This window comes from Cnephaeus nilssonii (genome assembly GCF_951640355.1).
Source record: "Cnephaeus nilssonii genome assembly, chromosome: 9".
In the NCBI taxonomy this organism is placed as follows: domain Eukaryota; kingdom Metazoa; phylum Chordata; class Mammalia; order Chiroptera; family Vespertilionidae; genus Cnephaeus; species Cnephaeus nilssonii.
The window spans coordinates 91105945-91128880 of NC_137080.1; the positions used below are offsets into that span (position 1 = coordinate 91105945).

The 22936-nt window shown below is 57.6% G+C and overlaps 1 protein-coding gene across 1 annotated transcript; it reads left to right on the top strand.

Annotated features, from left to right (window-relative positions):
- Positions 1-8045: 8045 nt before the first annotated feature.
- On the top strand, positions 8046-20628 carry BNIP5 (BCL2 interacting protein 5; the record flags this gene model as incomplete). The annotated part of the gene is made up of 11 exons (XM_079781649.1): positions 8046-8616; positions 10076-10195; positions 11596-11660; positions 11903-12179; positions 13137-13268; positions 14278-14339; positions 14647-14887; positions 15716-15847; positions 16687-16751; positions 18116-18358; positions 20593-20628. The coding sequence occupies 11 exons, from the start codon at positions 8046-8048 to the stop codon at positions 20626-20628; spliced, it is 1944 nt and encodes a 647-aa protein (XP_079637775.1).
- Positions 20629-22936: the final 2308 nt, after the last annotated feature.

Sequence of the window (22936 nt, forward strand, 5' to 3'; positions counted from 1 at the left end):
GTGTGGGCTCCTCTGAACCCGACGCTGCCACTGCCCGCGTGCCTAACATGTGCCTTGGGATGGTGTTCATGAGACTTGCCTCCTAGAAGTTTCCTAGCAACCCTGCAAGGTTGGTGTCATTTATTCCCATTGTACAGCTGTGGAAACTGAGGTCCAGATGAACAATGGAGCGCCATGGTTAAGGACGTGCTGTGGAGACTGACTGACAGGTCTTAACCTGCCATTTGGCAGTGTCACTTAAGCATTTTATTTGATCTTTTTGAACATCACTTTCCAAATCTGAGGAATAAAACAATATCTACTTTATAATTATTATGGGAGTGAAAATAGAGAATGCATGTAAAAGCTCTTAGTACAGGCCCTGACAGAGTAAACGCTTCACAGATGACTGTTGTCGTTAAACTATCACTAGTGTGCCCGCTGGGGAGAGGAGCTGGGGACAGTGCAGCTCTGGCCCATGTCAGAGCTGCTAGCTATCATGATGGTCACTGAGTGGTCCACTTGCCATGGGGACCCGGGAACTACTGAGGGAGGGGGAGGTTCTGGGAGCCACCGGCGGGACAGGAAAAGTCGCTGAGGCAGGTGGTTGTGGACGGGAATTGAGATTCATTGAGCACGAGACCTGCATTCAGTCATCGGCACAGGAACCAGAAGGACGTCTGAGACTCCCTTCTGGCCGGACAGCTCTCCAGGCGGCCCCGTGGGGGAAGCCCGCACACAGGGCGGGGGCTGGACCTTGAGCTGGTGGATTCCAAGCAGAGGGTGTGGCCCTGGGAAGGAGGCCTGTTCTCCTACCTGCTCTTTGCTCCTGGGCGTCACCAAAGACGTGAGCTCATTTCCATAATGCAAATTGTCTTGCTAGCATGGAGGAGACTTCTGGGAAATGGGGTTCCAACCTCAGAGGGGTTCGAGTGTCTCTTGTGAAAATTCTCCCTCTCTTAAATCTATCACTGGCCAGTGCCCGCCCATGGCTCCTGAGACAGGGCCTTCTCTTAAACTGATGCCTTCATGTCCACGGAGACCAAGTTTACCCTCTATGCCCCCATGTTGCACCCCAGGCCACCCAGGAGGGTAAACAGTCTTTCTAACCAAACACACCGGCTCTCAGGGAAAAACGTCTCCATGGTGTGAACATGCCACCATTGGCTCAATGTGCTGTTACTGCCACGTGAGCAGCGCCAAGTGTTTGGGTTCGGGGCTATTATAAACAGTGCTGATCTATTGCTCCCATGAATGTTGTTGGGGGGGCGTGCGCATGTGTTTCGGTCCTGTGTGTGTCCAGGAGTGAAATGCTGCCTCGTGGGTACGTGTCTGCTCCGCTTTAGCAGATGTTGCCACTCCACTTTCCAGCGTGTCTGCACCCCCGGCACGCCCCCTAGCGGGGGAGCGTTCTGTCGCCCCACATCCCCTCCTACAGTTGGTACTGTCAGCCTGAGAATTTACCACGACAGTGCCACACAGCGGCGTGGCGGATCTCAGAAACATGAAATATAGTGGGGGCGGGGGGGGGGGCAGACATAGAAGAAAACAGTCTGATTCCCATCTGTATACAACCCGAATCGGGAAAAATAACCTACACGTCTACAAGTCAGGAGAGCGGTGCCCTGAGGAGCGCTGGGGCTGTGGTACAGGGAGTGTGTCATTTCTTAGTCCGGGCGCCGGGGACGCGGGTTTATTTATTCCCTTTGTGGGCATTCATCAGGCTGTGCACTGACGACTTGTGCACTTTTATATGTCAGGCTTAAGTTAAAAATTTAAAAAAAGAGATGTTCTCTCAATCTTCCTCTCGCCCGGCTGTGGCCTTTCCCCCAGCACCTGGCTGGGCACCGTCCCGTCTGTGCCCTGGTGGCCCGAGACCTGTGCAAGCTGCGCGGGCGGCTCAGCAGGGCCTGCGGCTGGTCTCGGGCTCCGCAGTCTGTCTTAAAATTCTTCACACCGTCCGAACAGGGCCCTTCGTTTCGTTTGGCTCTGGGCTGCACACACAGCAGCAGCCAGCCCGGGCCACAGGCCACAGGTGTCTCCACAGATCCCTGCCCGGGGCGTGTTTTTTTGTGTTTTTTTAAAAAATATGTATTTTATTGATTTTAGAGAGGAAGGAAGAGGGAGAGAGAGAGAGAAACATCAGTGATGAGAGAGAAGCATTGATTGGCTGCCTCCTGCACATGGGGATCAAGCCCGCAACCCAGGCATGTGCCCTTGGCTGGAATCGAACCTGGGACCCTTCGGTCCGTAGGCCAACGTTCTATCCATTGAACCAAACCAGCTAGGGCCCGAGGCTTGGTTTTTGACAGGCACGGAGGCCAGGGCCGGGTGGCCCCTCTGCCTGGTTAGAGAAGGTGCCCAATGCCCACGACAGCCCCAGGATGTATTAGTCCAGTGATGGGCAACCTTTTGAGCTTGGTGTGTCAAACTTCGCCAAAAAACTGAGCATAACTCGGGTAGTGTGTCAGTTTGAGGAAAAAACATTATTTCTCAAATGTTTCATCCTCAGGAGCAGCAAATGTTTCATCCTCGGCATGCGGCCGCCTCAGCGGCCGCGTGTCATCAGAAATGGCTACGCGTGTCAGTGCTGACACGCGTGTCATAGGTTCGCCATCACTGTATTAGCCCATGAGCCATGACGGGACTTAGAAAGAGCCTGGCACTCGGTACATTTTCTTCTTTTCTTTCAAATATAATACATAGATATGTGTTTTTATAATATAAACAGGAGGAGCCAGGGTTTTTTGGTTAATCCTCACCAGATGATGTTTTTTCCATTGATTTTAGGGAGAGTGGATTTGGGAAACTTGCCCCTTATCCACTCCTTCTTCTGAGCTTCGTCTCCAGGTCAAAGAATGTATGTGTTCCATTCAGCGGCCTTTCTCTCTAGATCCTTCTTTCTTTGGTGGCTTCGGAGGGGGGTGTGGAGGTGATAAAACCACGGCCTCCTTCTTCCCCATGACCTGTGCGTCCCATAAGCGCTTGTTTTTCACTCCGAGCATTGGCCTCTGGCCAGGCAGGGCCGTGTTCTGAGCGTTGGTTTCTGGTTGGGTTTGAGTGTAATGAGGAAGTTGTCAGGCGAAACTGTTTTCCAAGGTGACTGAGGTAAGCCTCCTATCTCCGTGGAGTGGGAAGCAGCCTGGGCCGGGACGGGCCGGGACAGGGCGGCGTAGTGGGCGGCTCCTGGATCGGGGGCCGTGAGCTCAGCTATATATGACCGTGACCGAGCATCTCTGAGACACTCGGGAGATTGGTGGTGGCAGCAGCAGCAGCAGCATCCTCTCCCTGGGCAGCTGGGCCACCGTCCCTCATTGGATACGACTTCTGGCAGACGGGCGGTGCTTCTCAGCGGCCCCATCCAGAGCCCTCTGGTCGGAGGGACAGGCGTGACTTCGTGGTCCAAGGTTGGTAGAACGATACTCTCTCCTTGGGGGCTGGCGCAGTGGGTGGGTTTCTTGGGGTTCTGCAAGGAGTACAGACCCAGAAGGCAGCCCTGAGACCAGTCCCAATATTGCCTCTGGGCAGCTGGGCCTCCCTGGGCCCCCGTTTCTTCATCTCTGAGAGAGAGCAGGGCTCAGTGATGAGATCTCAACCCGGTGTCCTCGAGGAGCTCTGAACTAGCTGGCACCGATAAGCTCTGACCCAAGTCAAGGAACTTCACTTTCTTGGGCCTCAGCTCCTCATTTGCAAATCGGTGGTGCCCCACACTTCTCCGACTTTGCACGAAGATGCGGAGTAAAGGGGAGCTCCCCGTCGGTGGGAGGTGATACCGTCACCTATGGCTGGGCTAAGGTTTAGATGTTAAGGTTTTTGGAAGTTGGTCCAAGAACAGGGACATCTGCTGCTGCCCTGACTGGGGTTGGAGGGGGATCATCTAACACCTGGGAGCTGGGCCTGGGAGCAGGACGGGTCCAGTGTTGAGGGGAGAGGAGACCACCTTGTCCCCCACGAGACCCAGGCCAGGGGAGGGTGAGTGTCTCCCCGGGAGGCCCCGCTCCCTGCATGTGGGAGGTGTGGCCTGTGATGACCAGCACTATTGAGGGAGCCCAGGTTGAAGGCTTTGAGCTCAGAGGAGAATGGCTTTTGCCGAGGGGCTTGGAGTGCCCATGGGCTGCCTGTGCTGAGAAGTAAAGCTCAGGGTGCAGCCCTTGACCCTCCAGCCCACTGACGGCTTCCTGCCCGGCGTCTGTGCGCCCCGCCCGGAGGTGACCGTCTCTGGCTCTGGGGCATAAGTGTGTGTGGGTCACGGTGGGTGTGGGCAGACGGCGCTCTCTCCCTCGTGTGAAACAGACCTTCGCTCACCTCTCAGGCCGTCTGACGCGTCTGCATTTACTGGAGGCCCCTTGGCGTAGGGGAGAGAATGAAGAAGTTAGAATCCAGAAAAATGGGTGTAAGCACCCTCTCTCTGATTCCTATAGGGGGTGGCCTTGGACAAGTTTCTCAGCCCTTGGGAGCCTCCGTTCCCCTCGCAGCCCATCTGATTGACAGGCATGGCCGGAGGGGGGGCGGGGACTGAGATGTGTAGATGAGAGGCTTTCGGGGCGCTGGCCAGGCCTGTGCCGCCTGAGTGTCATTCATTCCTTCCCCAAGCACCAAGGGCCTCCAGGCCGCGTGGGCGCTGCGGGACCACGCGGCTCCGTCCTCTCTCTGGGACTTGGAGTTTGGGAGGACAGAGGCACACAGATGCTCAGATAATCACTCCTGGCACGTGGGTCGGGGAGAATACAAGATGCTCTGAGTCCCTGTAGGTTTGCGGTGTGTGTGCGTGTTCCTGTGACACGCGAGGGTCTGAGCCCACGCGGCTGCGGTGACAAAGAGCACAGGGATTTCCTCCTCACGGCTCTGGAGGCGGAAGATTGAGGGCGAGGTGCCCGCAGGTTCAGTGTTTGGCGAAGGTTTCCTGGTTCGTAGACAGTCAGTCGCCTGCTCTCGGTGCCCCACTTGACGGGAGCGGCAAGGGAGCCCCGGTGTCTTCATGAGGGACACCGACCTGGTTCAGGAGGCTGTGCTCCTGGCTAATCACCCCAGAGGCCCCGCCTCCTAACACCATCACTTGGGGCCTGAGGAGTCAACAATGAATTGGGGGCACAGACGCCCAGTCTACAGCAGTGGGCGTCTGGGTGCTGGCTCCGGCCCGCACGCGGGTGCCGCACTCACGGTGCCGGCTGTTGGTTACATTCTATCGTGTGGCGTCGGGGTGGAGAGGGCAGGGCAAAGGGGTCTGTGAAACAGTGCCCGGCGCCCGAGCAGTGACAGAGTCCCCAGCGGGTGAGCAAGTGAGGGCCGGTCACTGTGTACTCAGGTAATGAGGCTCCGGGAAGCCGCAGCGGCTCGGGGAACTGCAGACTCCGCTCCGGCCCGCAGTCACTGGCGCCGGCTGTGCCCTCTCTGGGGTGTGGGATGTGTCACGTCTGACCCGAGGTCCCGTGACCAGCAGATCACTTGGGTGTTTCTGAGCAGACTGGACTTTGCTCTGAAACCACTCTCTGCCAAGGTGATAAACACGTTTACAGGAGCACCTGGGTTCCCGTGCAGTGATGGGGGTGCTGTGTCTCGGGGGGACTGGCTGGAAGCACGTCCTCCTGAACAGGCTGCACGGGGTGGTCCCCCGGGCAAAGCGAGGGCACAGAGCAAGGAACAGAGAAGGAAGCGAACGTCTCGCTCTGAGGGACTCGGGACAGGCAGCGCTTACAGCCCCAAGTCTGAAGGGTCTCCTCTCCGCTGCCATAGAACTTGGAGTGTGGGAGAGCAAACACAGTCTTCGCTGGGCCTAGTCTGAGGACACCCTGGGAGGGTGGGTTTGCCCTCTCTTAACCGGGCCTAATGCCCAGCATTGGGGTTTTAAAGAGGAGGAGCCGGGAGAGGTGGGTGGGGACCTGGCTGAGCCAGTCAGCTGCCCAGAGGGAAGGAGTTTGCAGAAGGCAGGGTGTGGGCTGCAGAGCCTCAAGGGAGGAGGGGAGGGAAAAGCCCCTGGATTTGGAAGAGGAGGCCCTGGGAGACCCTGGAGTCTCTCCTCACTGGGAAGCACTCTCGCATGGCTAAGGCCGCACATCGCACATCGTGGTCCTGCCCCCCTGCCTCTGGGGCTGCAGCCCGCCTCCCCTCCCACGCCTGCCTCTGGGCTCAGAGCACTGCTGTGCCAGGAGGGGCGGCTGAGCAAGGCCATCTTCGGAGAAACCTCGTTGCCCATGAGGCACTGGTGCTCCGATTGGAAGGAGCAGCGTGGCCTTCGAATGCGCCAGGAGGACACAGCGACCAAAGAGTCCCTAGCAACGACGGGCTTTGAAAAGACCCCTGCGCCTCATTCCCATGAGCTCAGGTGGGGTGCTCGCCCTCCGTGCCACAGGCCCCTCAGCCACGGCAGCGCAGGAAGGCGAGGGGCTGAGCCGACAAGGGCGTCCTGTGTGTCTGGCTGGTTCTGTGTTTTCTCTGCTGACTCCGTCCAACTGCCCTGAGCACAGGAACACGCAGGGAAACCAGAGAGGACCCTGACCCCATTCCATCAATGTTTCTGGCTCAGCTTGCTTAGATTTTAAAATCAAATAGAGCTCCGACCTGCCTTTTCCATCTCTTTGGACCATGTGTTCCTGAAGCGAGAGTGGGTCAGCGGATAGGGTTTCTGCCGTCACCACTCACCTCCCACCGGCCCCTCATGGACCAGAGCGTTCTCTTGCAGGGGCCTCCAGCCTCTTGTTCATCATTACTCCCCACGCCCTGAGCTGACTCCTGTGATGCAGTAGGTGCTTATTAAGTGTTTGTGGAAAGAAATGAACGGGAAGAAAGAGAGCGATTTTCTTCTATGACTTCTTATCCCACCTACTCTGTATCTCGGGAGCACAGGCCTGAGGCAGGCCCGAGGCTTTGGGGAATGTTAGTCTGCACACACAGGGCACTGACGTGCATTGCAAAAGCTTTTTTTGTGTAACACAGACGCTCCATTTAAGGGCTATTAAACAACAAATCAAACCTTCAAATTGCCTGGGAGGAGCGGGTCCTGGCTTCCACGCGGCTGCACTCTGGGCGGAGAACGGGAGGGCCTCGGCTGTAAGATGGGGCGGGTCCGAGGCGCTTATTGCGGCACCTCGCACCCCATGTATCGTACAGTTTGCTGTTTGTGTTACCCGTTTATTCATTTGTGGCGTAAACAGTTATTGAGGCCCCTGATGCTGGGCACAAGGCTAGCACAGCAGACAAAGGGGCGGGAGAGAGACTCAGACAATTAAACCTCCAGTGACAGGTAAGAGGGAGGACCCCTATGGGAAGGTGACATTGGAGCAGAGCCTGAAGGAAGCGAGGGACATGATAAGGCTGTCCAGGGAAGGAAGTTCTAGAAAGAGGGGACGGCCGTGTGAGGGCCCCGAGGCAGAGCGGGCCTGCGGGATGCAGAGCAGGGCTGTGTGGCGGGCGTGAGTGAGAGGTGACGGGGGAATGACCGGTCAGGGTGCTGCCAGTCACTGTCGGCCCCGTTGGAGGCAGGAGAGTGGCCTGCTGTAGCTGGTGCTGGAAACGCCGGGTGCGGAGAGGACAGAGCGGGCAGGAGCAGCGAGGAGGTGGCTGAAATAGTCCCGCTGAGCGGGCAAGGAGCCTCGGTGGGTTGCGGCCTGGCCATGGTTGAAAGTGCAGCCAGCAGGCTGTGTGGTGGGCAGCTGTGGGGAGTGAGCGAGAAAGGAGACGGGCGACTTCACATCTCTGTCTTGAGCAACTGGAGGAACGCAGCTGCCATTCGCTGAGCTGTCTGGGGAAACACTCAGCCTGTGGGGTGGATAGGCAGGTGCGAGATCTGGGGCATGACCTCCTGTGCCTCAGCTTCCTCCTCTGGGAAATGGGGACAGGACACCGCTTCCTCCCAGGGGTGTTGAGGAATGAAAGTGGGACGACAGCTTTGAGAGCTGAGGCCGCTGGCATTGCCGGGGGGGGGGGGGGGGGGGCTGGCACTGGGCGGCATGAAGCCCTGGGCAGGCCCTCCTCACAACCCCCGGCAGCCCTCCCCCGCCCCCCCCCCCCCCCCCCCCCGCAGGCCTGGCAGGCCTCTCCTAGGAGCTGTTTGTCTTGGTTGCAGTGCGATGGAGCTTCCGCGGGGCCCGGGGAAGCCTCTCTCCCAGCGGAGAGCCCGGTCCTGGGACAGGTCGCAGAAGCCCAGGAAGGACCCCGAGTCCCGGGAAGGCCAGTACCTCTCCCTGCCCGCCACGCCCCCCCGGCAGGCGCCTGCGGGGAGGGCCCGCGATGGCAGCCGGCACCTCAACAGCCCAGGGTCTCCGGAGGCACCGGGCGCCGAGGCCCTCGGCCTGGAGGCGGCCAGGGAGGCCCTCCCCGGCGAGCAGAGGCCCCCGCGGGACAAGAAGGACAAGGCCCAGAGCCGGGGCCAGCAGGGCTGGCTGAAGACGGTGCTGAACTTCTTCCTGAGGCCCGGCCCCGAGGAGGCCAAGGACAAGGCCGGCCGGAGGGCCAGGGCGAAGGAGGGCCTGCCCCCGCCCGCAGAGCCCTCGGAGCCCGCGCCCAGGAGGAGAGCCCACGACAGGAAGGCCGGCCGCAAGAAGCACGGCCACAGGAAGCACGGCGACGGGGACGCCGGAGGCCAGGAGGCGGCTGCTGCCTGGCGCTCCCGGGAGGCCGACCTGGGCCCAGCACCCGGGGGTGAGCAGACCTGCCCGTTTCGGTGGTAACCCCATTGCCCACCCCCAGGGCTAGGTGCTCTAAGTGGCTCCTCCAACCTCTCAGCAGAGGGGCCAGGTGGGATGGGAAGGTGGGACAGCTGTCAGGAGCCCCAGCCCTGGGAGCCCCCTCAGACCCGCTCCACCGCCAACCAGCGGTGTGTCCTGGGGCGGCCACTGTCCTCTCTGAGCCCTGATTTTTTTCATCGATGACGTGGAGATGATGACAGTTGCTGGGTCATGGGGTGGCCGTGCCCAGAGCTGGCACGGAAAGTGCTCTGTAATGACAGCTGTTCCTGTGAAGTCTCTTGTTCGAGGAACATGGACCAGGGAGGCCGGGAGGGAGGCGAGGTGGATGCCCCACCCTCCGCACTGGTCCACAGCTGAGCACTGGGGGGTGTTAGGGAAGTGGCAGGGCCAGAGCTGGGGGCTGGGTCTAGACGTGGCTCCATGAGGAGAAACGTGCTGTGTGATCTTGAGCAGGTTGCTGCCCCTCTCTGGGAGCCTTTGATTCCTCATTTGTAAAATGAGGGAGCGGGTCCCGAGGTGCCTTCCTTTCCTGACTCCGGCTCCTGGAGCTGAGTGCCCCCCGGGCATCGGGAGGGGCGGGCTCTGTCCTGCAGCATCCCCAAGTCCCCATGTTTCGTGGGGAGAAGAGACGCAGGGAGACCCAGGATGCTTTGGGGGCGGGGGAAGGAGGTCTGGGTTGAGGCAGCCTCTTTTCAAATGGAAACCTTGTTGGGTTTCTGGTGTTTGGTTAGGCCCAGAGCTGGCTACAGCAGGGCCCTCCTGTGGGAATTCGGAGCTGCTTTCTTGTGCCCAGGAACAAAGCCAGGCGAATGTCACTGACATGTCCCTCCCGCCCACACACACCTCCCCACACACACACCTCCCCCCACACACACCTCCCCACACACACACCTCCCCACACACACACCTCCCCACTCACACACCTCCCCACACACACACCTCCCCACACACACACCTCCCCACACACACACCTCCCCACACACACACCTCCCCACACACACACCTCCCCACACACACCTCCCCACACACACACCTCCCCACACACACACCTCCCCACACACACACCTCCCCACACACACACCTCCCCACACACACACCTCCCCACACACACACCTCCCCACACACACACCTCCCCACACACACACCTCCCCACACACACACCTCCCCACACACACACCTCCCCACACACACACCTCCCCACACACACCTCCCCACACACACACCTCCCCACACACACACCTCCCCACACACACACCTCCCCACACACACCTCCCCACACACACACCTCCCCACACACACACCTCCCCACACACACACCTCCCCACACACACACCTCCCCACACACACACCTCCCCACACACACACCTCCCCACTCACACACCTCCCCACACTTACCTCTGTCTTCACTCCAGGCGGGGAGGATGCTGATGCCCACCAGTCCGTGCTCATCGAAGGCGGGGACGCTGGGGCCTCGGAGCCTCCTTCCCAAGCCCCGGGCCCCTGGACGGAGGAGGAGCTCCAGAAGCTTGACCGTGAGTCAGACTCTACTGTCCTCTGGCCGCAGCGGGGACTGCCCGGGGCCACGGCTTAGGCCTCAGTTGCCCTCTGGCGTGCACTGAGCTGCCCCCGGGGGCTTCTGGCCACACTGACTTTAGGGGGTCACAGGAATTAGAACGGCCGCTGGCAAATACTCCTGCTTATGTGCTAATGAGCATGGGGCTCTTTGTTATTCTCTTTAAACTTATAAAAGGAATTTAGAAGAGAGGAAGATAGAATTTATGTATGTATTTCAATATATCAAAGAGTGGGCAGAATAGTTCTATGCACACTCATACACTCACAGTTGTTAACAGTTGGCCATATTTGCTGTGTGTGTGTGTGTACTTTCATTGCTGAACCATTTTAAGTAAAATAATGCTTCATCCTTAAATACTCGAGCACAGGTGCCCAAGAAATAAGGACAGTCTCCCACACAACCACACCCCTGGTGTTGCCCCTAATAAAATCAAGGCTGCTCCATTAATCTACTTCCCTGTACAGAACGGGCATATTTTTAAAGCTTTGAAACAGGAGCTCTCCGTCCATCAAAGGATGAGTAAAAGGCGTTCAGCTGGCCATTGTGCCAGATGTTTATTTTACATGGTAACTGTTTCCCACCGGAGAGGGAATCAGCAGGTAGACAGAGTCCGGGAGTAAAAGCCAAGCAGGGTTTCTAAATGAGAACGAAATTAGGGGGAGCAGGGGTTGGGGGGAGAGAAAGAGTCTGCGGACGCCCTGGGACCAGCTGGCAGCTAGCAGGGGCCACTGTGAGCATGCTGTCCTTGCAGAGTAGCCGGGGCAGCAAAGAAGACCCTTGGTGTTGCTCGTGGCTTCTCTGCAAAGACTGGGTAGTGTGGTTGGTGCATCAGCTCGGCAGGCTGTCTGTCTTGTGGGCTGGAGTCCCTTCATCCTCCAACCCCACCTGAGGCCAGGCCGGCACCCTTTCAACCGTTTCTCCGATGGTATTTTGCAGGTTGGAAGGTCAGCATTAGCCTTGAAAAGTATTTCCAAGCACAGCCCATCATTTGATGGCCTGCCAGCCTTCTGAGGGGAGCAGAACAGGGATTCTGACCCACATTTCACAGGGAGAGACGAAGGCCCAGAGAGATTAAGAAACGTACCCAAGGTTGCACAGCTTGCTCAACCCAAAGCAAATATTCTCAGATCTGTGAGCCCTGAGGGCACCAGGTGAACGTCTGAAGGAAATGCCATGCCTTGGCCTGGTACCCCCCCCCCCCCCCCCCCGTGGACCTCCCAGCCTCTCTCAGAAGGAGCTGTTTTAGGGGCCCCCGTTTAACACAGAAGGCCCACGTTGGCCTCAGAGTCCAGCACAGTCATTAGGAAGTGTTCTCTGTGCATCTAGAAAGATTCACCGTAATCCACTCTCTTCCAGAGGATGCCATCATTCAGATGATTGTGCAGCTGCTCCGAGACGTGGGAGACGAGTGGGATGAAGAGGTGAGGAGCCAAGGAGAGGTGGAGGTCCCCGGGGCCTTGATGCTTCCTTGTCCTCCCACTCCCCCTCTTTCTCACTCCCTCCTCCCCCTCTCTCCCTTCTCCTCCTTCTACCTGCCCTACCTGCCCTCCAGGCCTCCCAGCACCCCCCCAATCTGGACTCTGTCGCCCCCTTGCCTGGGGACACCCTATAGCCCTTGGTTGCTATTGAGTTGCTTCTCAGGGAGCTCTCCTCTCTCCTCAAGGTCAGGGACCTGGCCCAGTTTCTCTCACGCCCCGTACAACTCCAAGGCTCTCAGCGAGAGGTGGCTCCACAAAACCCAGCCCCAGCCGTCAGGAAGAAATCCCAGGAGAGAAAGCCTAACCTCAGGAAATCCTCCTCTCATAAGAAGCATGGCTCCGAGGAGCCCCGGAGAGCGGGCGCTGCAGATGCTTCCAGCCCAGAGTCCCGGCCGCCCAAGAGGCCCAGCTTTCTGTACCTGTGCGTTGGGGGCCATCGGGCCTCCATCTCCAGCAGCGTTGGTGAGCAGGCTCACGGTTACCATAGCAACACTGCGGCTGCCTCCAGGTCCGGAAGCTTCCCCAGGGCTGGAGCTGGCCATGAAGAGCAGCCAGCTCAGTTGACCTTTGCTCTTCCCTGAGCAACATGGGACGGAGAGGGACGGGGAGGAGAGGGACGGGGAGGAGAGGGGTGTCAGCGGGCCACTCCACACACCAGACCTCCCTGCCTAGGCAACCCGGCGAAGCCCCCACTGGGAATTGTATTCAGGGACCCCCATCATCCTCATCTCTGCACCTCAGCGTCCACACCCTGGCAGTGGGGAGCTGTGCAGGACGGAGACTGGGAGGCGGGAGACCTGGGTTCTGGGCTGTACTTCCTATGTCGTTCTCCATCTCCGTGCCTCAGTCTCCTCGCCTGTAAAATAGGACACCTACCCACGGTGTGTCTAGACTCAGTGAGCCCTCGGCCATTTTCTTACCTCCATTTCACAGATGAGGGAACTGATCCTTAGGGAGGTAAAACAGTGTTCAAGGTCATGGCCCATCAGTGATGGAGCCAGAGACAGAGGGAGAAGGGCCTCCTGGGGGTCAGGGGGAGCAGCCGAGCAGGTCGCCCTGGCAGGGTAATTTTCATTTTCAAAAGGAGGGGCAATGCTTTGAACCAAAGAGTGGGTTTCCCTGCAGGGGACTCTGGCCTGAAGGGCTGACTCATTCTACGCACTTACCCTCCAACTAGTGGATCAAGCCACGCTGGTGGAGGGGTGAGGTCGCTAGGGGAGGGAGGCGAGGGAGCAAAGCCCAGGAAGCCAGGTGTTCACGTGCAAGGCCCTGCCAGCAGCTCACCTCCACCCTGGCTCACTCCCCGGCTCACTCCGCCGTGATCTGGCCACAGAGCGTACGGTGGAGGCTCTGGAGCATCTGTGCAGTAGGTAACAGCCTCGAACCAACAAAACACACTCATTTCATTTTGCTTCTCAGACTTGGAAGAACCGGAAGTCCAAGAGGCCTCGTCTGCAGATGGTGGGGGTCCAAGTCCCTTCGAGCTTTCCACCCACGCAGGAAGCCGGGAGCCGGGAGAGGACTTGCAGCCGGACAAAGCCTCAGAGTGCAGTCAGTACCCCTCGCCTTTGCTCCCGGGTCCCTTCTAAACGCCTGGCCCTCCACTTGCAGAGGAGAAACTGAACCAGAGAGGCAGAGACCTGTCCTGACCTCTGAGTGCAGCAGGCGCCCAGCCACACTGCAGCCAATTCCCCCCCTCCCACCCCCACCCCACCCACCCCCCTGCCCCGTCTGAGCCTCTGCTGTGAAACGCCCTCCTTGCGGGGTGGTCATAAGGCGCTTGGAGGAAGCCATTGGCTCACAGCACGGGCTGGGTAGACGGTGTGATTTAGGGCCTGGGTTTGAATTTGGGCTCTGACCTCTTCCAGCCGCATCAACTTGGACAAGTTGCTTCTTCTCTGGCCTCAGTTTCCTCATCAGTATAATGGGGATTATAATAGTACCAACCACACAGAGCTGTTAGATGCACTAAAGGAGTGGGTGCCAAGGCAGCATTGAGAGCAGTGCCCCTCAGCAGCGAATAAACGTTAGCTGTCATTTGTTGTGATCGCTATTGTTGAGGTTCGGAGCCGCAGGAGAAGCAAAGAGGATGGGAAGGGGGAAGGGCCGCAGGAGGAAGCTCACCAAATGGTAGCTGCCCTCTCGATTGTTACTGTTTCGTCACTGGTGGGGCCGAGCTTAGAACCAGAATCCTGTCAGTTCTGGGTGCTGCAGATCCTGGTACAGACCTGTCCCCGCCCCCTCTGCCTTGTTTGCTTTTCACAAAAATGGGCCTGGAAGGGGGATGGGGAGGGCCCAGGGCGTTTTCCCGTTTTCCTCACACCTGAGGGCCCCCTACGTCCTCCCCGGGGAGTGACCACCACTGTGTCCCCTGGAAACTGGCTCTGCCCTCGGCCCCGCCTGAGGGATCTGCGAGTCCCCGGGGGTCAGGACTGGGCAGCCGCAAAGGCAAGCTCCTTAGCACCTAGGAGTCCCGGAATCACCCACCCCGGGCCTTAGGAAGTGCAGACTGACCCACGCTCTGCACTGGAGTGTAAGCAACCACCCCGTTCCTTTTTAGAAGAATTTATCCAGAAGATCATCGCCCTCCTCCAAGATGCAGAGGAGCAGGAGGGAGAGAAGGTGAGGAGGATGTTCCCCGCCTAGACCCGGACCCTCACTACGGGCCGGGTCCCTGCCTGGCACCATCGCTTCCCGGCCCTCCCCCAGCTCTCCATCCTGCCAGAGCCCTGCTCGGCCCCTCCTTCCCGACGCTACAGGGCTCCCTCTCCCACCCCTGAGCACCGGGGGCTCTTCTCTCTGAGCCCCTCACACCCTCTGGTCCGCAGTGGGTCTCTTCGTTTCAGGGGATGCTGGTCTCTTTCCCCAGCTCACTTGCAGTTTCCTCAAAGTCAAGGGCCTGACTCGGTCTCTCTCGTCTCACCTGCAGCAACTCCAAGTCCAGGAGCCAGAGGTGGCCTTAGAAAACCCGGCCCCACCCTGCAGGAAGAAATCCCACGAGAAAAAGTCGAGCTTCCGAAAAGCCTTTTCTCATAAGAAGCATGGCTCCAAGGAGCCCAAGAGAGCGGGGGCTGCAGGTGCCGCCAGCCCGGAGTCCCGGCGACCCAGGAGGCCCAGCTATCTGCCCCTGTGTGTCGGGGGCCATCGGCCCTCCATCTCCAGCAGCGTTGGTGAGTAGGCCTGCTGTTGTCATGGTAACAGAGGCTGCCTCTGTCCCCTGGCTTCCTCCAGGGCAGGCGCTGGCCAGCTGCTTGGCCTCTGGCTCATTCTTGACTTTTGCTCTCTGCTCTGAACAGAGTGGGGAGGTGCGGGAGGACCGTGGGGAAGAGAGAGGGGCGGGTTGCTGTCAGGACCCACCCCCCCACACACTCCCCGCATCCCACACACGCACTCCAGCATCTGAAAGCAGAGGTGGTCGGAGAGCAGGGACTCTGTGCATTAGGCAAGTGTGTCCGCACCACCGGGACAGCTAATTGCGAAGCACAGGCCGAGGTCTGATGGAGGGGGACACGCCCGGGGCTGTCTTTCGCTGCTCCGGGTGTGAGGACCGCTGGCACGCAGTGATTCCCTGACCTCTGGAGTGACACTCCATGCCACGCACACACATAGTATCTCATTGAACCCGCTCACCACCTGCGAGGCCAGTCTTTCCACTCCCATTGGACAGACGGAGACAGCGAGGTTCCCACAGGCTAAGGGACTGCAGGGTTACAGGGAACGTGAGTTCCCCTGGTGGGACCTGTTGGCAGGCCTGCTTGTTTCCCTCCCGGGCAGGGAGGAGGCCGAGGGGGTGGTGGGAGAAAGAAAGATCTCAGGAGCGGGCAGGTAGAGTCCTGTGAACTCCTCTGAAGTGGGCCCAGGGGCGGGCTCAGCCAGGAGCCTGGGACAGCAGCGCCCCACTCCTGCCAGGGCCCGTGGACACTGCTGTCAGCCCCGGGCGCAGTGGCCTGCTTGGGGACTTGGTGCAAGCACATTCACACCGGCTCCTTTTGCCCCAGATCCGGAGGGTCCCGAGTTCCGGGAGTCCTCGCCTGCAGAAGGGGGACGAGTTGGATCCTCAGAATCACCCTCCCAAGCCAGAAGCCACGATCCAGAAGAAAGACCTCTGCCGGATGGAGCGTGTGAATCTAGTTAGTACCACCTGCCCTCACCTGGGACGGTGCCCGTGGATTACCAGGCTGAGCCCGAGGCGGGAACTGGAGGGCAGCTGGCAAATACCCAGGAGACTGGAAGGCAGGGGGGTAGGGTAGCCTTTCAGCCGGGGCTGCCGGGGCAGAGTTGGAGATTGCGAGCCTTCTTCAGGCAGAGAACACCAGTCCATTCTAAGGGATGGAACTTCACCCCACCCCACCCCACCCCATTGGCGTGCTCAGAGGTTTCATTAATTCCTAGCTTGCTCCGGGTCCTGTAGGAGAGGTGTACTGGCAAGCAGGCTGGCAGGCAGGGGAGGTGGGAGTGGGGTGTTAAGAAAGGAAGCCTGAGCTGCAGCCTTTGCAGATTTCTGTGGTGTAAATATCCCCCCTGTGGCCAATTTCAACTGCTAGCAGTTGGTAACCAGGGCCCACACCCTCCCCGACCATTTGCAATGAGCCCTCGGTCTGAGCAGCCCCTGCACACCGCTGCGTATAGCCTGGCCGGTGGGGATGTTGCCTGCTCCATCCGTAGCCAGGAAGTCCCCCCACCCCCCATTTCTGGTCCCAGCTCCCATTCCTGACCCTGCTGCGCCGAAGCCTGGGTGAGGGACATCCGAGGGCTCAGCTTTCCTATCTGTCAAGTGGTTGCGGGTGAAGCGTGGCAGCCCAAAGTCCCTTCTATTTCCATAAAGCACCCAGGCCCAGCCCTCAGGCCCAGGGCTAGCGTGGGGAAGACGCTCCCTGCCCTTCACGACCCATCTGTGCCGTGTGTTAGACACGGTCGTCTGTAAGCCACGTGTGACGGCAGAACGAGCCCCCTCTTCTTTATCTTCCAGAGGAGCTGGTCATCCAGCAGCTGGTGGCGCTCCTCCCACGAGTGGACGGCCATTTGGGGGAGCAGGTAAGAGCACTCAGTCCCCCCCACCCGAGGCCAACCCCGGGGCCTCATCAACCCACGGCTGAGACCTGAGTTCACCCCCATCTCTGTGTCTGGGTGACCTTGGGTGTGTCCCTTAACCTCTCTGAGCCTCACTTTCCTCTTTTGCAAACTGGGGGATAAATACCTATGTAGCAAAGTTTAGTGCATATACAGAAAGTGCCACACACGTAGCAGCCGAGATACAGTTAGTTTAAAATAATAGAAAGCTCGTGGGGCTCCCTGCCAGCCCGGACCACCCCAGCCAAGTCCTCCCCGAAGCTCAGCTCAGGTCCCACCTCCCGGGAAGCCTCCTCCGAGTCTGGATGGACTTGATTGGGGGACGTCCTGGCGCACCCTCAGCCCCTGTATGACCTCCAGTTCAGTCAGGCTTTCAGATGTCCCTACCCTGCTAGACAGCCTCCATGGCCGGTTCCCTGCCCCGGAAACCTCAGTCTCCTCGGAGAGACACACAGATTGCTCATCGGGGGTCACTGGGTGGGAGCGCAGGTCCAGATGAGGGAGTCGTGTGGCGGGCGCTGTAGGTAGCTGACCTTGCTGTGCAGCCTGGCCCAACCGCCCTCAGCCAGCACCTGCATCCCTCAGCCTGCGGACTGGCCCCCAGAGCCACTTTGCCACCCACGTGGTAGGTTAGAAAGAACACCCTCCACCTCCCCAGGAGCCGTCCTCAACCAATGGCTGATGGGAGCTTCTGGCTACACACCCCAGCCCCTCGATCCGGGGTGGGGTGGGGCAGAACTTGGAGAGCTGGTTTCTTGAGTGCCCGAGGGGACTGTGTGGCTGCTCTCCCATCCGTCCCCAGCTCTTCATTTCCCATCAGTGTTTCCCCGGATCACTTCCCTCGTAAGAGGGCTGCACCCCGAACCTTGTCTCTGCGCGGCCTTGGCAGGGAGCCCAACCTAAGACATTTAGGTAGTAAGAGGAGGAGGCTTAGGGTGGGAACTAAAATTCATCAACATCTAGGCCGACACAACATTTCGCATTAACCACCTCATCAACCCCTCCCCCAAACAATCAGGGCAGGGACCTCAGCCTCCCATTTTCTGCAGTCCCAGCAGAGGCTCCGAGAGCGCACACAGCGTAGGTGCGGTTAAACAGAGCTGTCCGGGTCCAAACACCGGCCCCTTCCCCCAGGTTGTCCTGCTGTTTGCAGCTGGACCTTGCAGACAGATTCTGAGTGGCTGTGGGTGGCGGAGGAGTGGAACCCGGAGCTTATCCCAGGGACAATGAGGCGGCCCGGCCTGGCTGCATGGAGTTGAGGGGGAGGCCGTGGGTGGGAGGGCCGCCTGCCAGCAACACTGATGGCCTGCCTTCATTTCTGCTTCCAGATCAGGCGACACCCCAGCCTGAAGAAGTTTTTTTACCAGCTCCCGGACTCGTCCCTCAGAAAGCTGGCGGCCACCCTGCAGAGACAGGGCGCCCGCTACCCTGCGCCCCGCAGGGGCCTCGCCGAGAGGCCCTACCAGTTTGCCTTCGACTTGGCCAACAAGTTTGCTGGCAGCAATGGTCGCACCGCCCTCAGCCTGATGGGCCTGCGCTACCCCCAGCTCCCGCACACGGAGGCCCCGCAGGTGAGACAGGGCCATGTGGCGCAAGTGACGACAAGGTTGACAAGGTCGGGGTCACGACAGGATCTACTCACTGTCCCCTCCCTCCCTGCCTAGTTCAGGACTTTTGGGGTCCAGCTGAAATGTCACCTCCTTGCTGAGGCCCTCTGAGACAGGTCTACACCATGGTGACCTTTTTCTTTCCCCAAACCCTCACTGGCTTTACTTGATAATTAGCATCTTCTTTATTTGGCTCCGGTCTCTAACTGTGTGCATTTCCATACTTTTTGTTAAAGAAATTCATCTTTTTTTTTAAATATGTTTTTTTAAGTATATTTTTATTGATTTCAGAGAGGGAGAAGGAGATAGAAACATCAATGATTAGAATCATTGATCGGCTGCCTCCTGCACGCCCCCTATTGGGGATCGAGCCCGCAACCCAGGCAGGTGTCCTTGACTGGAATTGAACCCAGGACCTTCAGTCCTTGGGCCAACGCTCTATCCACTGAGCTAAACCAGCTAGGGCTTTAAATATGTTTTTATTGAGTTTAGAGAGAGAGGAAGGGAGAGAGAGATAGAAACATTGATGAGAGAGAAACATCGATGACCAGCTGCCTCCTGCACGTCCCCTACTGGAGATCGAGCCCGCGACCCGGACATGTGCCCTGCCTGGGAATGAAATGGCGACTTGGTGCATGGGACAACACTCAACCAACTGAGCCACACAGGCCGGGTCACTTTCATGCTTTTTTATGTCAGCATGAGATATGGGACTGGCTGCTATCTTAGCTTACCCTCTTATTATTCCACGGGTTCTGCTGCGTGGCTTCCCAATCTGAGACTATCATAAAATTGAAATAACGAAGCAGGGTAAGATTGCATATCAAACAAGGGCTGGAGGACTGAGGACCCGGATGCGCTCCTTCACAGGCCTGGGTCCTTGATTAGCAGCCTCACGCCCCACGCTCACTCTTCTGATTGCCTCATGCTTCCCCCTCCCCCAAGACGCTGAGATTTCCACTTAGAAATAATAGTCACCACTGATTTTTTAAAGTCTGAGTTTTCACATGTATTCTGGAAGACTCCGATGAACAGTTTCCCCCACTCCTTTCAAATCCACTTAAATAACCTGTTTACAAACACTGGACCCGGATCTGTAGAGCAGAAGCTACTGAATGAGAGTGTGATTTTAAAGGAAAGAAATGTTGTTTGTTGGTGTTGGACACACAGAACCAGAACTTCTGCATCCTAATGCCCCCCGCCCCCCGGGAAATTAGAGCATCATAGCAATGTTGTCACCATCACTCAGACACTCTGTCTTCCTCTCCTGGAATTAATTACCCTTGGAAGCCATGAGCTAAGTCTTACAAGCTACAAATATTTGCTGCTTGTTATTCAAATGCTCTGCCCAACATTGGCTTGTTCTCCCGGTGAGAACTCCTTGTGACTTCACACCTCTCCTTTCTCAGCCTTACCGTCTTCTCCCGAGAATGGGGATAGTACAGGTCATTTGCCCTCTAAGATGGCCTGGGTAATAGTTTATAGAGCGATCTGAGTTCTTTGTGGATGATGTTAGAAACATCAGTTCTGACATCCTCAGTAACCCTAATTCCATCTTCTGGTTTTATCATTCGTTCACTCATTCATTCACCCACTTATCCATTCAGCCAGTAGATAGTGTGCAAGGTGCTGTGAGGGCCTGTGGAAGGTTCTGCTAGGGCCGTGGTCGGCAAACTCATTAGTCAACAGAGCCAAATATCAACAGTACGATTGAAATTTCTTTTGAGAGCCGAAAACCGACTTCTGCGCACGGGCCACAAATTTCAATCGCACTGTACGTGTGTGCCCGCACGTGGTATTTTGTGGAAGAGCCACACTCAAGGGGCCAAAGAGCCGCATGTAGCTCTCGAGCCGCAGTTTGCCGACCACAGTGCTAATGGAAAAGACAGACTGGTCCCTGCGGACAAAGTTAAATATCAATTAAATGTCAAATTAGTGGTAACTGAGGCCGATAAAGCGAGTTGGCTCGGGGAGACTTCCAGGAGGCGGCAGGCATTGATTTTTACTTTCGAGGACGGGGAGGCGGGAGATGGGGAGAAGGACCAGGAGGACACTGTGGGCAGAAGGTGCTGTGTGAGCAGAGACCCAGAGGGGGAGCTGGTATGGTGTGTTGATGAGTTAAGGGACGTCTATGGTTATCAGAGTGGAACCCACAATAGCTGGGCTCTGGCTAACACCTATGTTCTTTTTCTCCTTAGAACATCACAAGTCTTGACTTCCAAAGTCCAGACTGAAAGCTGTGCCTTGCACTCAAGTGCCCTTGAACTAGCCAAACAACCGGTGGCTTTAGCCAGGAGACCCTGAAGATGCTCCAGCATTGTCCCAGTCCGCCGCTTCCCAGACATGACTGCAGACAGAGGACAGCCCTTCTGTGTCCTCACGTCGCCGTGGGCTTCAGACTGAGAACGCACGACACATTCTCCCACAGAACGAGAGGCAGACACACCGCGCTGGGAGAAATAGCGCTGGACTGGGAGTTAGGAGACGCGGGCTTCAACTGCTGACCCGCTTCAAACTTGCTGCCAGACCCTGCAAGGCCCGGTCCTCTCAGACCTTGGGTTCTGGGTGGAGGTGACCCACTGTGTCCCTTCTGGTTCTGGGTTCCGAGATCGGTCTAAAGAGGGGTGGTGAGTGCTTTTACGCTGCGGCTAAGCATAGCCTCCCCACTGAGCTGGAGGCACTCGCCAAGTGAATGAATGAATGAATGAATGAATGAGTGAATGAATGGACAAAAAGGCAGAGAACTCCTAAGATCCAGGCAGCTTGTCAGGCATTCCTGGAGGCCTGGCTCCTCAGCTGGAATTGTACAACCAGTGGTTCTGTGTCTACGCTGTGGGGTCGGGGGGAAGAGGGGGAGCCACCTCGGCAAGCACCGGACTGGAGTCTGCATTCTGGGGACAACCCTGGTGCCGACTTGTGCCCTGGAGTGTCTCCTGGTTTTCACTTTCATTTAAGAGTTACCAAGTCCTTAATCTTATTTATTTATTTTTTTGCCAGCATGTATTTTATTGATCCACAGAGCTAAAAATATGGCCACTATCATCTAGAACACCCGCTGACATTTTTTCAGATGCTAGCTTTAAATGGGTCTTAGTTTCCAAAGTACATTGCTGCTAAGAAGGGGGGCGGGGGTGGTGAACTATTTATGGGTTTATTTTAGGTGGTGTGGAGGAATACAGCACCAAATGTGAAGGATGGGGATCCGTTTTAAGTGGGGGTCAGGAACCTTCCGTTCGTAGTTTCTTATCTGGAACGATGCTCTTTAAGCTGTATGAGCATTTGGTATGAGCTCCTGATGCTGGCATCTGACTCATTTTTGTACTGTGTTATTTGGACAAATAAAGAAACAACTTGCACTGAGGTCTCAGGTGGCTCATTCACAGTGGAGACAAGACCGGGGCCCACAGGCCGCATCCAGGCCCGTCATGTGCCTGCAAGGCTACGGGGGTCAGCCTCCTTGTCCAGCCTGGGACCCTGTCTGGACGCTTCCCAGGTGTCCCATCCTGGGGTGCCACCTTGCTGAGGCAGTGACAAAGTGCTCCGGGCTGGGCCTCGGGCGGGAGAGGCTGCCCCAGGCTGCCGACCTTGGAGACAAGACCCTTGCCCTCCAGACCTGACGTTCCTCTGTGGCTCCCAGGGTGACAGTTCGTTGTTACGTCCAGGAAAATGTGGGCCAGGCCTCATTCCCAATCTTCTGTTTTATCCGTCCTTAAATTCTGGGGCCCAAAGTCTGTCCCTCGGAACCAGGATAGAAGTGGCGGAACCCAGTGCCTGGTTTGGGTCTGGAAATGTGGTCTCCACTGGGAGGCATCGAAGGCCTCCTTTCCCAGCTCAGATCACATGGGAGTTCTGTCCTGGCTGCCGGGGAAGGCGACCCTGATGTGTGATGGCTTGTGTTCTTTTCAAACCACATTTCCATTCCCCGAGCCCGGATGCTCATGGGAATGCTCTGTGGAGGGAGGAGAGGGCAGTCCTAGTATCCTAAGGCTCAGAGTGGGCGGTGCCTTGTTCAAGGTCACACAGCCAGCTGCCGACAGACAGGCCAGGACGCAGCTCTGAGAACCCCTGTTTTAATGCCCCCCTTACTGTCTAATCCAGCGGTCGCCAACCTTATGGACCTCTAACCCATTAACTCATCTATCAAACCAGCATTTAGCGAGCACTTACCACGTGCCAAGGCTGATGTAAAAGACACAATCCCGCCCTCAGGATGCTAATGGACCTCACTGGTTATGGGACTTCCGTGCCATTGGGAACACAGGGTGGTGGACACCGTATGAGGGTGGGCCTCCCTAAATTCAGACCACGGAGGTTTGCAATAGCCCTGTAGTGCACGGGAGACCCTGCTGCTTTGAAGGCTTTTAAAGGTGGGCAAGTAACATCAGGACATAATTAGTAACCTAATTTCTCACCCCAGCAGTCAGGAGGCTAAGCGGGTGAGTCAGAGATAACGGGGTCAGCGGAGAACTGGTCGAGTTCGGGGTGTTAGCCGGTCACAGAGGGCCGCACTGCCGCTGTCGTTCAGATTCGCTTGTTTGGAAA